This window comes from Mauremys mutica, chromosome 2, assembly GCF_020497125.1.
Source record: "Mauremys mutica isolate MM-2020 ecotype Southern chromosome 2, ASM2049712v1, whole genome shotgun sequence".
Lineage (NCBI taxonomy): Eukaryota > Metazoa > Chordata > Testudines > Geoemydidae > Mauremys > Mauremys mutica.
Genome location: NC_059073.1, coordinates 142,296,213 through 142,313,855, shown reverse-complemented (window position 1 = coordinate 142,313,855; position 17,643 = coordinate 142,296,213). Strand labels below are relative to the sequence as shown.

The following is a 17,643-nucleotide window of genomic DNA, read 5'->3' as shown; positions in this document are numbered from 1 at the left end:
GTAGGACACACAAGTCCATTGATTTTAATGGATTTTACTATCCCGTTCTCTGAAGATGTGTGTAATCATAAGAACACATGAATAGATGCAGACCTATTATCTGTGCTTCTTCCTTCTATTCTATACTATTAATTATTCATGAAGCTGTGAGCCCAGGATCTGCTGTAGACAGAGAAAACATGAGAACAGATACCCCACCCCACTGCATTTCATGCCTATCTCCTTCCATTATGGAGAGGTTTTTCATCTGCTAGAAATTAATATTGGAGAAACAACAGATTTATGAGGTTCCAAATTAAGACACACAAAACCTGGATCTCAACCTCCAATCCCTGAACAGGAAAAACTCCAATTGACTTTAAAATTATGGAGTGAAATCCTGGCTCCATCACAGTCAATGGGAGTTTTGCCATTGACTTCAATGAGGTCAGGATTTCACCCTTGGAGTGTATGATGGAGAACTAGGTCTTTGAGCAATGAGAAATGCATGTACATTTTACTTCTGCGTCCAAGGCTCTAGCTAACTGAAAGTGGCCATAAAATTGTAAAAGCAAAACAATATCTGATTGATAGTTTCTGCATAGATGGACAATTGTTATTGCAATGTGATCTGTATAACTTAACCGTGTCAACAGGGCTCTGAGCCAAAGGAATCTGAACCCTTATGAATCTCAGTTGCATATGAATATCAGAGATGATAGCTCATCTCAATTGATTGGCCTCTTACAGTTGGTATGGCTACTTCCACCTTTTCATGTTCTCTGAATGTATAAATATCTTCTTGCTGTATGTTCCAGTCTATGCATCCAATGAAGTGGGCTGTAGCCCATGAAAGCTTATGCTCAAATAAATTTGTTAGTCTCTAAGGTGCCACAAGTACTCCTGTTCCTTTTGTGGATACAGACTAACATGGCTGCTACTCTGAAATCAGTTGCAAACAAAGTTCATGCAAGTGGCTAAGGTTGTTTCTGAGATGGCACGTTGGTATATAACAACAGGGACAGACATTTCCCAGCGACACGACCATTCAGTCCCACTGGAGAAGGGACCTGGAAAGTTTGTGGGTTCGGGTGCTGTTTTTCTTTAAGTACAACAAATGTTATAAAAGGGACAGTACCTGGTCTCCAGGCTGTGGGCGCATCACAGACACACGATCATAGCCTTTCCGCAGCAGGACCCAGAGAGCATCCAACTTGCCCTGCAATTACAAGAAATACGGTGAATTATTTTCAATAAGCTCAATAAGTGTTTGGTGAATAGCTCAGTTCTGGGGCAGCACAGCTCGGACCTCTATTTTGATTAAACTGAATGCTGTGCTTGTGAAAGGTGCTGGATGAGTCATGGAGTGTGATGTCCTCTCTCAACAGAAGCTCTATCAAGACTTACTGTAGGTTCAAAAAATGAAGTTTTCAAAGAGCAATTAAGCACTTGAGTCCTGTTGAAAATCAACAGAAGCTGGGTGACTAACTTCCATTTGTACCTTTGAAAAGCTCCCTCAGATCTTACGGGCCACTTAAATACCTGAAAGGGTGTTTAAAGCATGCGCAGTTCTAGTGCAAACTCCCCCACTCTTCCCCCGGCCTTAACTCTAAGCTGGATGGGGACCATGTTGGGTTGAGGGGTCTCCATTGTCCATTCACTCCCTGGAATCTCTGCTGAGGTTACTGGTGAAAATGCTATATAAATTCAGGAAACCGATCGGGTGCATTTATACATGACATTCCCCGCCAATTCCTCTTTCTCTTCATTAACTGGGATGTAGTAGTGGGTTTGTAAGTAGTGATGGGTTTCCTATTAGCAGTGCCAACTTGGTTCTAACTGCTTCCACTCTGCTACATAGATCAGTCCGTTGGTTGCGTTGTGATATGTGTAAAAAACCTGCCTTGGATTCATTAATGGAGCAGAGAATGAAAAACTATTTATCCAACCATCCATCCTCCCCAAGAGAGCTTCGTCATGACAATGTGCTATATAGAAACCCATTTAATCTTTCGTTTTATCTGCAGATTGGTAACAGAATATCAGGTTACCAAAGCTCCTGTGCTCATGTCTCTCTAGCTCTGTCCCTTATGCCAAGTCAGTGTCTATGACTTTTCCCAGCAATCACAAACACCCTTCAAAAACCTTGTACTCCTGTATCCTCAGGGTACGTCTACACTACGGGATTATTCCGAATTTGCATAAACCGGTTTTGTAAAACAGAATTTATAAAATCGGGTGGAGCGCGGCCATACTAAGCACATTAAATCGGTGGTGTGCGTCCATGGTCCGTGGCTAGCGTCGATTTCTGGAGCGTTGCACTGTGGGTAGCTATTCCCTAGCTATCCCATAGTTCCCTCAGCCTCCCCCGCCCCTTGGAACTTCCGGGTTGAGATCCCAGTGCCTGATGGGGCAAAAATCATTGTCGCGGGTGGTTCTGGGTAAATGTCGTCAGTCACTCCTTCGTCTGGGAAAGCAACGGCAGACAAGCATTTCGCGCCTTTTTCCCCTGGATTGCCCTGGCAGATGCCATAGCATGGCAATCATGGAGCTTTTTTTGCCGTTTGTGACTCTCACCGTATGTGTACTAGATGCCGCTCACAGAGGCGATTCAGCAGCGCTACACAGAAGCATGCTTTTGCTTTTGCATGACAGCAGAGATGGTTACTAGCCATATTGCACCATCCAAACCCTTCCATAAATTGGAACTGAGGATGATCATGGCTACCAGTCCTTTTGTACCATTTGCTGCTAGTGCCCCTGGTCAATCAGCCAGGGGTGCAAAAGCCAAGAGTGGTTACTAGCCATATTGCACCTTCCATCGTTTTGTACCATTGGCTGCTGTCATAAGTGCCCCTGGCCGATCAGCCAGGGGCGCAAAAGCAAAAATTGGGAATGACTCCCTGAGTCAATCCCTCCTTTTTGGTATCTAAAAATAGAATCAGTGCTGCCTAATATAGGCAAGTGTGCTAGAGAACCACCTGCTCTGTGTCAGAGCCCGCAGAAATTATTATCTGTATGCTATTCACAGGGGGTGCTCCTGTAACAACCCCACCTGTTGATTCCGTTCTTCCCCCAGCCTTTCTTGGCTACCGTAGCATTGTCCCCCCACTTGTGTGATGAATTAATAAAGAATGCAGGAATAAGACACACTGACTTGTTAGTGAGAAATGAGTGGAAGGCAGCCTCCAGCTGCTATGATAGTCCAGACAGGACATTAAGCAGTGTGTAGGAGAGAAGCCCAGCATCCCACTGCTAGTCCAGGGGCAACTGAATCTTTTCTTTACACATGAAGGGTGGGGGCTGATGGAGCTCAGCCCCCTGTTGCTATGATGAGGATGGTTACCAGCCATATTGCACCATCCATCCACCAGAAAAAATTAGGGCCAATAGGCTGATGACGAGGACGGTTACCAGTCCTTTTGTACCATCAGCTGAGGCTGATGATGAGGATGGATTTCCATCATTTTGTACGATCAGCTTATGCTGATGATGAAGATGGATTTCCATCCTTTTGTACCATCAGCCGCCCATGGCGGGGGGGGGGGGAGCAAGGATGTTGGTGTTGAGTGCTGCACTATCGCGTCTATCTGCAGCATTCAGTAAAGATAGGGTGACATGTAAAAGAGTCAGAGGATTGTTTTACCTTTCGCTTCTGGGGGTGGGTGGGGGGTGGGTGAGTAGATTGCCAAGCTATGCCCTGACCCGCGGGCACTGTGTTTGATCCTAGAAGCATTTGGAGCTCAGCCAAGAATGCAAATAATTTTAGGAGGCTGCAGGAACTGTGGGATAGCTTCAGTCCTCCAGTCCATGCGCATCCATTTGATTCTTTGGCTTTCCGTTACGCTTGTCACGCTGCAGTGCGCTGAGTCCCTGCTATGGCGTCTGTCTGGAGATTTTTAAAAAAGGATTCTGAATTTCATCTTCTGTAACGGAGCGCTGATAGAACGGATAGAACGGATTTGCCTGCCCTTACAGCGATCACATCCGCATGGTCCATGCGGGAGCTCTTTTTTTTATTTTGATTTCGGACTGCATCGCCACCCGTGCTGATCGGAGCTCCACGCTGGGCAAACAGGAAATATTCAAAAGTTCGCGGGGCTTTTCCTGTTTACCTGACCACTGCATCCGAGTTCAGATTGCGGTCCAGAGCGGTCACTGGTGCACTGTGGGATAGCTCCCGGAGGCCAATACCGTCGATCAGCGTCCACACTAACCCTAATCCGATATGTTAATACCGATACTAGCGTTACTCCTCTCGTTAGGGAGGAGTACAGAAACCGGTTTAAAGAGCCATTAAAATCGATATAAGGTGCCTCCTAGTGTGGACGGTTTTGGCGTTAAATCGGTTTTACGCTCCTAAAACCGATTTAAACGCCTAGTGTAGACCAGGCCTCAGTGTCAGTCTCCCCACAGCTATTAGCCTCAGGCTGTAGTACTGTTTGTAGCAGCAATTAACCTCATTGTGTGGTCTTTCTTTGGCCTTAGGTAAAGAGAAATTTTAAGTGCGATCGTAATTTCACATCCAGCTGAAGGATTTCAACAGGGAGAATTAGTTAGAAATAGAGCTGATTGGAAAACAGATTTTTTTTTCCTGCAGAAAATGTCAAATTTCGATTGAAAAACAAAAATTTTCAGCTTGCAGCTGAAAATGGAAAATTTTTGGATTTTGGCCTTTCAGTTTTCTGATAAAAAGCCAAAATTTTCCATAGAAAGTAGACACTCTGTGCATAAAAAATAAATTAAAAATATATATCATTTGGTCAAAAACCCAATTATCTGTCAAAAACAGTTTCAACGGGATGCTTTTGAGCAGCTCCCAGTTAGAGGCGACAGATTGATATGTGGGAATTCCTGCCTTTGTAGCACATCTGTGCAATCCCAATAAGGCATTCCTCTATTTCTGATTGGAATGAGGCAGTGAGAAAAGAGGCAAATACTGTGGTTGTTTTCCAGAAGAGTTTAACGAGGCCAGAAAAAGTATACAGCTGTGCACAGCACCATGTGCTCAGAAACATATATTCACTGCCCAGGGATTCCTCGTATTGTTGTAATGTTTTTCCTGTCTCTTCTATAAGGGGCCACTCTTCCACTCCCAAAAATGAATCAGCTTCCCTGAGATCTGAAGAAGCGTTTTCCTGAGTGCAGCATGTTGGAATTTTTAATTTCCGGCGGAATGGAAGAGCAAAGAGGTATACCTAGCATATTTATCAAACACTCTCTGCATTTCTGCCAATTGAACCTCTCCAGGCTGAATGCACGATACTGGATTTTTTTGGGTACTGCTACAGAAGGATGTTTGAAGACGTGGTCAATCCTGGATGCTGCTTGTGATTAACTGAATAGCTGCCAGCAGTACCACACCTTTGTCAATAATATCCAGTACATTTTATCTGTGCCTCAGGCAATGTATTTCCAGGGGAACCAATTTCCTTTATGGATGGTTGAAGACATCCCAGTCTTTTTACTAGTTAATAACGTGAGACAGGAAAGAACCTCAGTCCAAAATATCCCTGGCTTAGACCCATTTGCTATCTGGCCCATTAGGGTGGGAACTTGTCTATTCTACATTTGTACAGCTCCTAACACAATGTGGCCCTGATTGTGGCTCGGGTACTCTGACATTACTATAATAATAATGGCCTAGAAATGACCTTAACTGTTGTGGAATGAAATTAAATAAAGGGAAATTTAAGCTGGATATCAGAAAAAAAAGTTCTCATAGTGAGAACCAACAAAGTGTAGAACAGTTTTTCAGGGAAATCAGTAGAAACCCCTTTGCTGGAATCCTTCTAGACATGGACTGGACAAACACTCAAGGCTAAAGAGAGAGCCAGTTCAGATGATCTTATCCTTATCTTGCTGGCAACTTTCACACTAGAGCAGGTGGGAACTTTTAATTCCTACCTCCCCCCCCCTCACCACCACCACACACACAGAAAACGGACAATAAAGAAACAGGTTTCATTTTTGAAAAAATTTTCAGTGGAAAAATTTGACTTTACCAATAAAGAATATATATATTTTTAGTTTTTGAAAACCCAAAAAACCTAAAAAATTTCATCTGAAAACTGAAAGGTGTAATTTTTGGCTGAAAATATTCAGTTTTCCAAATAAATAAATAAATTTCTTGTGGAGGAAAGAGAACATTTTTTGGTGTATAGCTGAAGACAAGTATGGGAGCAGAGGGCCAGACTGGAAGCTCAGATAAGCAGAGAGGGCTAGGGGTTGTATAAGGACAGCAGGGATCATGAGTCTGGAGGAAGTGGGGTAGACTGGGGCTCAGAGCTATGCAAATAATGAATTTTCTAGTTTGCTGCGTTTCTCCCTTTCAGCTGAGCAAAGAGATTAGCAAACTGCTCTAACTGAATTGTTTTGCTTTGCTCCTTGGATTATTGAAGAACATAAGAACATAAAGAAACAACCAAACTGAGTCCGACCAAGCAGGGCTGCCCAGAGGGGGGGGGCAAGAGGGGCAATTTGCCCCAGGCCCCGGGCCCCGCAGGCGCCCCCACGAGAGTTTTTTGGGGTCCCTGGAGCGGGGTCCTTCACTCGGTCTGGGGACACTGGAAAACTCTCGCGGGGCCCGGGCCCCCAGAGCTTCTTCCACTCCGGGTCGTCGTCGGCAATTCGGCGGCGAGGGGTCCTTCCTCTCTGGGACCCGCCACCGAAATGCCCCGAAGACCCGCGGCGGGGCGTCCTTCCGGCACTTCGGCGGCGGGTCCTGGGGTGGGTCTTCGGTGGCAATTCGGTGGTGGGGGCCCCCCACCGTCGAAGACCCCTTGCCCCCTGAATCCTCTGGATGGCCCTGCAACCAAGGGTCCATCTAGCCCAGTGTCCTGTCTTCTGACAGCAGCCAGTGCCAGGTGCCTCAGAGGGAATAAACAGAACAGGTAATGATCAAATAATCCACTGGATTATACAGCTGATACATTTTTAAACATCTGAAAGAATGTTTAAGGTGCGGGGGGAGGGGAATCCATTTGGTACCATCCAAATAAGTAACAACACTAAAGTCTGCTGTCTGACAGCACTTAAAGTCCACGGTATTTCAAGCTACAATATATCCACTCTCAACTAAAGGCAATCCACCTACTGGACAGACGCTCCTGTGGAAGCAAATGTAAAGGGAAGAAAAACTCCATCAGATAAAGTGACAAAACCCAGGAAATCCCGAGTGAAGGATAGTGCTTGTGCGGCTGTGTGAAGCGAAGGATCACATGCAAAGGAAGAGAGATGATCATCCCTTAAATGTGAATTTCCTGCTTAACTTTCCTCAAACATTGGTCCTAAGATTTGGTTTTGTGTTCTGCTTTATGAGGACTTTTTTTGTTGTTATTAGATTGCAACAAGCACATTATTTACCTTCCATCCACTGAGTGAGGAGGTATTTTAAGCAGTGTAATACAACCAGAGGGAATAGTATGTCTTGTTTAGCCAATGGAGTTGTGCACACTTTGAGCACTGGGATGAAGGAATATTTAAGATGAACACATTAACACACAGGAGACATTTCCAATGGGTGAGGCCAGTGAGTCTGTGGAATATTCCCCCACAGGGAACAGTGGATAGTGATGTGTTATTTTCGAAGAAGACTGGAAAAAGCATTGAAGGATACACTCGAGTTAGCAATCCTGCTTTGGCTGGGTACATGGACTCAATGACCTAATAGGTCTTTCCTGCCTCTGGCTTTTGTGATGATGTGATCACTTCCCTGCATGACACAATGCACATTCATCTCTGTACGTTCATGTTGTCCGAGGAAAAGATTTTGCCAAGAGCAGAGTGGGGTGCTGGACATTTTTCTGACTGTAGGTGAAGGGCTGTAGCAGATCATCAAGTTCCCAGAAATTGTTCCTTCTTTTCTGCTGAGTTCTCATGGATTGTGTTTAGGGAAAGTTTTGGATGCAGTTATTCTGTCTGCATATGTTGTCTTTCGGGGGTCGTCCAGTGAGGGTGTGGTGGAGATTAATAACTAGGTAAAGTCTGTTCTACAGATTGGCTCAAGCCACTCATCGCTGTAGTATGTGAGCACCTTCCAGACATACGTTAAGCAGCATGGCTATCCTCTGTCCCATGTGGTTCGTTCCCTCGCTTACCCCCTTCTGAGGGGGAGAAGTGTGCATGCAGTGAAGTGGTTTGTTTTGGTCGGGCTTTTTGTTAGTTGGTTTGAAATCTACCTGCTGCTCTGTGTTTATCTTAGGGAAGGCAGATGTGACAGACCCAGACCAGTGGGGTACAGGAGTCTGGTCCTATTTGGTATCCAGGAAGTGGGCGGGCTACAGGAGTCTGGTAGAGGGCAAATATACTGGTCACTGGATGAGTAGTTTTCTGTTCCCTGAGTGACCAGAGCAGGGGCTGAACTAGAGTAATCAGGAACCTGCTAGAACCAATTAAGGCAGACAGGCTGATTAGATCACCTGCAGTCAATCAAGCCAGGCTCATCAGGGCACCTGTGTTTAAAAAGGAGCTCACTCCAGTCAGGTGAGGAGGAGCCAGAGGAGAGGAAGTGTGTGTGTGAGAGGAGCTGGAAGCAAGAGGCACAAGGAGCTGAGAGTGAGAGTGAGAGGGTGTGCTGCTGGAGGACTAAGGAGTACAAGCGTTATCAGACACCAGGAGGAAGGTCCTGTGGTGAGGATAAAGAAGGTGTTTGGAGGAGGCCATGGGGAAGTAGCCCAGGGAGTTGTAGCTGTCATGCAGCTGTTACAGGAGGCACTATAGACAGTTGCAATCCACAGGGCCCTGGGCTGGAACCCGGAGTAGAGGGCGGGCCTGGGTTCCCCCCAAACCTCCCAACTCCTGATCAGACACAGGAGGAGTTGATCCAGACTGTGGGGAAGATCACTGAGGTGAGAAAATCTGCCAATAAGCGCAGGACCCACCAAGGTAGAGGAGGAACTTTGTCACACAGGTCAGAGAACTGCCCCTAGCACTTGGAGTGCAAGGTTGTGAGGTTTGGGATGGTCCTTAGCTGTTGTGGGAGTTTGTTCCACAGTCTTGCACTGCCACAGCCTTGGCATAAATAAAAATCTGGCCCTTAGCTTCCGAGGCTGCTCTAAGTCGGCCAGAGAGCATTTGCAGGGCATTCCCTCCCCAGAGGATGGGCAAGCTGCCCTGCAGTGTTCCGAGCCCTGCTGACCCATGGTCATTGGCCGTCATTCGCTCTCTGCACAACAGAATCAGTCCTTAATTTCCTAGGGTCAGTTCTCCTTTGTGGCATCTGGCAAGAATTATTTTCTTCTTCACCAGGCTAATTATTAAGTAAGAGCAGGAGAGAGGTTTCTCTCTCTCTCTCTCTGCACTCAGAGAATGGAAGACCTACCTTTGCAGACTTTGTGAGGGTTTCAGGCATGAATAGGGGAGAAAGCACTTTCAAAGGCTTAGCTACGCCACTGCAAGAGCCAAGGGCCCCATTCCTCAGGTGCATTCTGGCTGCTCTGTACCACTCCAAAGCAGCCCTAACGCCAGCTTAACAGCCACTTAAGGCTCTCCACTGCCTAGTGGAACACTTGGGTAGTGGAGAGACGCTGCCATGGTTTTTACATTGCAGATAGCATGGAGGGAGAAAAGAAGCACGACTGGGGCTCCTTTATACCGAACAACCCCTTGAGGCAAAGGCATCTGGTGCAAGTTAAAACAGCCTTTGGGTGGACTCCCAGGTTTGGGACTGGGAACTTTACACAAAGTCACTCTCACTGCTTTAACCTTTGCACATGAAAACTCTCCATAAGGCTCCACATGTTAAGTGTTTAACATGTATCTACTGGAATCGATCTATGGACAATGTACCTGGATAAGACCTACCTTGATTGGCGTGTACCACCTCTGGGGAGAAGAGGACCTGCGCATGCCATTCCCCAGGTTCCTGGGTTCGGGGAATTCATATTCTTGCTCTGGCATCTTCACTCTGGCATTCTTGGCTTTCTCTAGTTTAGCCCCTTCTTCCGTGGATCCCTTTTCTCCCCAGCGGACCTAAGAAGAAAAACATTGTTGGCATCTTAAAATAGCATCTGCTGTTGAAAGTAAAGCTGCAGCTTTTGAATCTGGATCTAGATTTCCCCATTGTCCAGATTCACTGTTGAGAGAGGGACAAGCTGCAAAGTTTGAGTCTACACTGGGGCTTTGGGTGCTGGGATCTGGGGCTTTGGTTCAGTCCCATCTCTCCGGATTGCAGTTGCAAGAAGTTCCCATTCTGGGCATTTTGGTACATGTAGATGCTGGGTTTTCTAGAAAAGGAGAAGATCATTTGCCTCAGAGAAGACAATTGTTGTATAGAATCTAGAGGTCTTTCCGTACTTCAAACCTGATTCTGAAACCATCAATCCTCGTTCATGCAGGAAGTCCCACTGGAGTCAAAAGGGCCAGTTGCTTGAGTTGGGGTTGGTAGAAGCAGCAGAAAATTCAATTGCAAAGGGCTAGCTACACCCCTGCGAGAGTCCAAAGTCCCATTCCTTAAGTATATTCTGGATGCTCTGCACTTGCCCAGGGGAACAATGATTACTAAACCATTGGAACAACTCACCATGGGATGGGGTAGATTCTCCATCACTAGAAGTCTTTAAATTGAGACTGGATGTCTCTCTAAGGGTACGTCTACACTTACCTGCCGGTTCGACGCGGAGAGTTCGACTTTTCGGAGTTCGAACTATCGCGTCTGATCTAGACGCGATAGTTCGAACTCCGGAAGCGCCGCGGTCGACTCCGGTACTCCACCTCGGCAAAAGGAGTTGGTGGAGTCGACGGGGGAGCCGCGGAGTTCGACCCCGCCGCGTCTGGACGGGTGAGTTGTTCGAATTAGGGTACTTCGAATTCAGCTACGCTATTCACGTAGCTGAATTTGCGTACCCTAATTCGACCCCCGCCCTTAGTGTAGACCTGCCCTAAGGTTACGTCCGGTATGCAGAGTACAGACACTGCATGCCCAGCTACCATGGGTATAAATAGCAGTGTAGACGGCGAGGCACGGCTTAGGTGAGTAGAGTGCCCTAAACAGCTGAATCCCCAGGGTATGCATCCTACACAGCTCTCTGCACATCCAAGCAGGGCCTCCCATGTCTAAACAGTTATTTTTAGCAGTGCGATGTCCTGCTGACTCCTGCTGCCAGAGCCTTTGTGAAAGACTTCAGTGGTGGGGAAAGGCTCTGGTAGATCCCCGCTGCCAGAGCTTTTCACTGCGATATGCAGCTACACTCAGCAGTGACCAGTATGGACGCAGCCTGCCTTTCAGTGTGGCGTGTAGCTACGCATGTAGTACCTGTACTCTACGGGTAGGGTGACCAGACAGCAAGTGTGAAAAATTGGGATGGGGGTGGGGGGCAATAGGTGCCTATATAAGAAAAAGCTCCAAATATCGGGACTGTCCCTATAAAATTGGGACATCTGGTTACCCTATCTAGATGCCACCATAAGTGTAGACATAGCCTAAAAGATACACTGTAGCTCAACCACAAGTTACAGGTGCTATTTTATGGCTTGTGTTATGCAGGAGGTCAGACTAGACAATAGTCCTTTATAATAATAGACCCATAATGGTTTCTTCTGGCTTTGAAGTCAATGGGCTTCATTCTCATTGCCTTGTATCATGGGTTGTGATTGACACCAGTGCAAAGTGAGCGGTAAATGCTGCCATTCTGATTGGATAGCGTTTTACTCCCCGATACACTCATTTTGCACTGGCGTTAAGTTACTGAAGGGTAACAGAAAACTAGAAGGCCCTAACATCTGTAGAGCATCAAAGCCCCAAAACTCCCAAGGCTCTTTCTCCTTTGTGCTCCATTGACAAATGAGAAAATGGGAAAGGCAGTGTTCTTACCCGCCATGACTGAATGTTATGGGCTATTGACAACATGAGTTATTTAAAAAAAAAAAAAAAACCAACAAATTCCATTTGGGTTTTTATTAAAAATTGATTCCTGACATGCGTCCAACACAGTGCGGTTCTGTGGAATTCCCTTCGGGCAGCTCCAGAGGAACCAATACAGTGTTTTATGAAGACAAGGAAAGTACGTTGCACTCCTGCAGACCAGCGTGGCTTAGGCCTCGTCTACACTTAAAATGCTGCAACTATGCCAACGAGGTGCTTCAGTGAAGATACTACCTACACCGATGGGAGGGGTTCTCCTGTCAGTGTAAGTACTCCACCTCCCTGAGAGGCAGTTGCTAGGTTGATAGGAGAATTCTCCCATTGGCCTATTGCTGTCTACACAGGGGGTTATTTCACACCTCTGAGCAACACAGTTATATTGACCTAACTTCCTTGTGTAGACCAGGCCTTAGATGTGCATAGAAGAGGGCATAGAGCCCTGATTCCCAGGCTGCTTCCATGAAATCTCCTCTTTCTTTCAGACCTTACTTCAGGGCTTTCCACAGAAGCCCAATTTTCTCCCTGTGGACAACTTGGAGTTCTCAGCCCTTTTATGAGGCCCAGGTATTTCTCAGGCTGTCATCTGTCCCCAATTAGTTCTGCCCTTTTAAGCTGGGAGGCAGGTCATTATGGTTCAGGGAGGCCTGGTCCCAATTCGTCTCAAAGGAGCCAGTCACAAAAAAGTGAGAGAAAGTGTTATGTTCCCTAGCAGAACGAAATTTAAAAAATGTAGAGTTTGGTAAAACTTTCAAATTATTCATTTTGAAAATTTTTTGGGGGATGGGGGTTGGAAAAAAAAATCTTGATGAAAATGGACATTTCCATTTACTAGGAAAGCCATTTTGGGTGGTGGTGTGGAAATCTGACCATCCCTTATCAACAGAAACTTGTCACTGGTAGAGATAAGCAGTCAACAAAACCCAAGAGAGCAAACCAAAGCATTCACAGAGCCCACTGAAGAACGATCAGTGACTTACACCAACATTTTCAAACATATGTGTCTAAAGTTAGGCTCCTAAACCCATATTTCAGCTAGAATTTTCAAAGGAGAGCCTAAGAAGGGTAGGTGCCTTACTCTTATTGAATTTCAATGGGATTCCTGAATAAATGCCCTGATTTTCAGAGGTTCCATATACTCACATTGACCTCAGTGGAGTTACTTCCAATTAATACTGGCATCCCAGAGAGAGAGGTCACAGCTCCTCTTTGTTTCCCTCTGGGAGAATGTCAGAAGGCTCTTGTGGCTGAGTTTACAAGTGAGTTTTCCTGGTACGTAAGCAAATATTTATTTACCTCCATCCTTTTAATGCCACCAACACCTCGCCCACCATAGTAAGAAGCATCGACTGTTGGCCACTTCTTCTTAGGAAGGCCATCGTCATCTTCTTCCTATCAAACAGAAAGGAGATAGATACATCACGGGGTTGAGTTGTCAGTGGACACAAATGGATGACTAAGTAAAGGACAAACATAGACCGTAAGACCCCTTTACATGGGTTATGTTGAGCCAGGTTAGCTTACTGAATCTAGCTTGAATCCAACTAGCACTGGTAGCAACAGCAGCGAAGACAGTGCAGCGTGGGCTTCAATGCAGGTAGTGTAAACCCAGCATGGACCCTGGATATGTACTCAGCTCACTAGCCTGCACTATGTTGCTTTCACTGTTATATTGCCTGCTAGCTGGACTCATGCTAGCTCAGGTAGGCTAGCCCATGCACAACTTTTGCTGTGTAGACATGACCATGAAGTGGCAGAGAGCTGTAAAGGGGTCTAGATCTTTTGGTGGTTATTTTTCAGGGGATGTGCATTCCTGTTAAGAAGATATTGTTTGAGCTATGAAATAACACCACTTGACAGGTACAATCCTGCCCCAGCAAAACAACTTGTTTTGTTTTAAAGAGACTCTGTCTTGCATCATCTCTGAATTCTGAGAAATAAACGGGTTGATCCCACAATGTTTTCAAGTTACAAAATCATTGCTTGAAATCTGGTTGAGACCGCCTTAAAACAGAAGAAAGAAGGAGGAGGAATACTGGGCCAGATCCTGAGGTATGGCCAAAAAGCACTCAGCACAGCTCAGGAAGGAGGCATGAAGGTGGCTTTAAAACATCTTTGCACTCCCCCAATCCTGGGGCCTTCTAGGTGCTGCTCTGGGTACCTATACTGGCTGTCAGTGGCAACAAGGAGCAGATCAGGGGGACTGATTTCCAATGCTGGTGGAACCCTTCTGCAGTCAGATAAGCCTGTTTAGGATCTGTTAGGATGGTGTCCTTAGCCTCTGTTTGCCAGAAGCTGGGAATGGGCCACAGGGGATGGATCACTTGATGATTACCTGTTCTGTTCATTCCCTCTGGGGCATCTGGCATTGGCCACTGCCGGAAGACAGGATACTGGGCTAGATGGACCTTTGGTCTGACCCAGTATGGCTGTTATGTTCTTAAGTGTACATATAGCAAAGTGGCCCACTGTGCACATTCGATATGAGACAAGTGTCAGCAAACTAAAGGTATGTCTACACTATGGGATTATTCCAATTTTACAGAAACTGGTATTTGGAAACAGATTGTATAAAGTTGAGTGCATGTGGCCACACTAAGCACATTAATTCGGTGGTGTGCGTACATGTACCGAGGCTAGCGTCGATTTCTGGAGCGTTGCACTGTGGGTAGCTATCCCATAGCTATCCCATAGTTCCCACAGTCTCCCCCGCCCATTGGAATTCTGGGTTGAGATCACAATGCATGATGGGGCAAAAACAGTGTCACGGGTGATTCTGGGTAAATGTCATCAGTCAATCCTCCCTCCATGAAAGCAATGGCAGACAATCATTTCACGCCCTTTTCCCTGGATTGCCCTGGCAGATGCCATAGCATGGCAACCATGGACCCCATTCAGCCTTTTTTCACTGTCACCATATCTCTACTGGATGCTGCCGACAGACGCGGTACTGCAGTGCTACACAGCAATATCCCCTTGCCTTTGTAAGTTAGCAGAGACGGTTACTAGTCCTATTGTACCGTCTGCTGCTTTGCAAGTTGGCAATGACGGTTACCAGTCATATTGTACCGTCTGCTGCTATCATGGGTGCTCCTGGCTGGCCTTGGTGAGGTCGGCCGGGGGTGCATGGACAAAAATGGGAATGACTCCCCAGGTCATTCCCTTCTTTATGTTTTGTCTAAAAATAGAGTCAGTCCTGCCTAGAATATGGGGCAAGCCTACTAAAGAACCAGAGAGGCAAACAGCCGCTCTGGGTCAGAGCCCCAGAGATCCCGCAGAAATGATGAACTGCATGCCATTCTAGGGAGTGCCCCTGCAACAACCCCACCCGTTGCTTCCCTCCTCCCACACCCCTCCTGGGCTACCGTGGCAGTCATCCCCCCATTTGTGTGATGAAGAAATAAAGAATGCATGAATAAGAAACACTGACTTTAGTGAGATAAAACGGGGGGGAGGCAGCCTCCAGCTGCTATGATATTCCAGACAGGACTGAATCTCCAGGAAACAAAGCTTAAAGAAGGGAATGACCGGGAGTCATTCCCATTTTTGCCCAGGCGCCCCCGGCTGACCTCACCAAGGCCAGCCAGGAGCACTCATGGGATGATGATGACGGATACCAGTCCTATTGTATCGTCTGCCATCAGGAAGGGAAGGCAAGGGGATGCTGCTGTGTAACGCTGCAGCACCGCGTCTGCCAGCAGCATCCAGTAGACATACGGTAACATTGAAAAAAGGTGAGAAATGATTTTTTTCCCTTTTCTTTCATGGGGTGGCGGGGGGGGAGATTGATGACATATACCCTGACCCACCCACAACAATGTTTTTGACCCTTCAGGCATTGGGAGCTTAGCCAAGAATGCAAATCGTTTTCGGAGACTGCGGGAACTGTGGGATAGCTAGAGTCCTCAGTCCCCCCTCCCTAACTCCGTGAGCATCCATTTGATTCTTTGGCTTTCCGTTACGCTTGTCATGCAACACTGTGTTGAGTCCCTGCTGTGGCCTCTGTCTATCATAGCCTTGGAGATTTTTTCAAATGCTTTGGCATTTCGTCTTTTGGAACGGAGCTCTGATAGAACAGATTCATCTCCCCATACAGAGATCAGCTTCAGTATCTCCCGTACGGTCCATGCTGGAGCTCTTTTTTGATTCTGGGACTGCATGGTCACCTGTGCTGATCGGCTCTCCACGCTGGGCAAACAGGAAATGAAATTCAAAAGTTCATGGGGCTTTTCCTGTCTACCTGGCCAGTGCATCCCAGTTCAGATTGCTGTCCAGAGCGGTCACAATGGTGCACTGTGGGATAGGTCCCGGAGGCCAATACTGTTGAATTGCGGCCACACTAACCCTAATCCGAAATGGCAATACCGATTTCAGCGCTACTCCCCTCGTCGGGGAGGAGTACAGATATCAGTATTAAGAGCCCTTTATATTGATATAAGCAAAAACTCTTCGGGATTAAAAAATCAAAAACAAGAAAAATACATTTTTAACTAAAAAAATATTTTTAGTTTTTCATTGAATAACCAGAAAATTTCAAAGGAAACTCAATTTTTAATTTCCAAACACAGGCATTCTTTTGTCAATTTTGTTTTTCAGTTGGAAAATTCCGACTTGCTCCAAAGAAAAGCTAATGATTAACTAACAACTGCAAGTTTCTTCTTTGCTGAAGCCTCTCTCTCTTTGCTGAAACATAAGAACTTAATATCTCTGCATGAATTTTTCCATGAGGATTTTTTTTTTTTAATTGGGACCAAAGCCATCCAAATATTTTCCTTCAGCGTCTTTCTTTCTTTCTTTCTTTCTTTCTTTCAGCACAAACTGGACTTCTCACAACAGGAAATGCCAAGACTTAAGAAATCTTCCCCACAAGCCTTATTAGCTCTGCGAGTCTTTTCAGACCTTGGAAGGAGGCGTGTCTGCCAAAACAACAACAAAAATAACACCCCCTCTTCTCCTGAATGGCTACAGCATAGGCTTGGAAAGCAAGAGTCACATGCCCACTGCAGGATAGGGCTGTTTACATGATTTGTAGGCACAGGCGATTTTGCAATACAAGCGCGGAAAACACCCTTGATGTGCTTCAGACTTGGCCAGAAATTCAACAGGACATACAAGTAGCTAAAACAAAGGAAGCACAAATATATAGAGAGAGGCAGATGGATCACAGGTCTGGGCCCATTAGTATCACTGTCCCTATTTTACAGTCTGAGGCACAGCAGGGCATGGATCAGCATTCATGTCGCATTGCACTGGGCCAGGCAAGCTAATGATCCAACCAGCGGACCAAATTCAGTGATGAATCCTGGTCACGTGCCCCCTGAGGCATGTTGTGCATACGCTAAGGAGAATCTCAAGCACAGAGGGGTGACTTTCATAGATTCAGAGGCCAGAAGGGGACCATTGCAATCATCTGTATAGCACGGGCCATAAATAAGGTCAGACAGCAAGTTGATGGCAGAGTCACAAATAGAACCCAAAGGTCAGGAGCCCACTGCAGTTCTTTAGCCTCCAAACCATCCTTCTTCTCAGTTAATAATGTGGAGCCAAACACTGAAGTCCATGCTCAGTCATGAGTCAGTCCTTGTTCAGACTACCCTTCCACTGATGACAACAGGAATTTTTCTTGCGTAAGAACTGAGTCAGAGTTGAGAAAGGATTTTCAGGCTTTGGCCCAGCAGTGATAGGAAAATGAGAACTCTAAAAATCCAAGTGCGTTTCAGGAAGTTGGAAAGTGACTGTATGAAAGTTGGCATCTTTCCACCCCAAATATCTGCTTTAGATGGAACTGGAGTTAAATTAAACAT

The 17,643-nt window shown here is 46.1% G+C and overlaps 1 protein-coding gene across 4 annotated transcripts in view; it reads right to left on the bottom strand.

The window, feature by feature from the left end:
- The window catches only part of ANTXR1 (ANTXR cell adhesion molecule 1), a 199,109-nt gene that overhangs the window by 49,594 nt on the left and 131,872 nt on the right, over positions 1-17,643 (bottom strand). For all 4 annotated transcript variants that reach the window (XM_045006867.1, XM_045006869.1, XM_045006868.1 and 1 more), the window contains exons 15-17: positions 13,136-13,231; positions 9,784-9,951; positions 1,118-1,198 (exon numbers count right to left, since the gene is read on the bottom strand). In XM_045006867.1, coding sequence (XP_044862802.1) covers positions 1,118-1,198; positions 9,784-9,951; positions 13,136-13,231 — 345 coding nt within the window. The remainder of the gene's footprint in view (positions 1-1,117; positions 1,199-9,783; positions 9,952-13,135; positions 13,232-17,643) is intronic.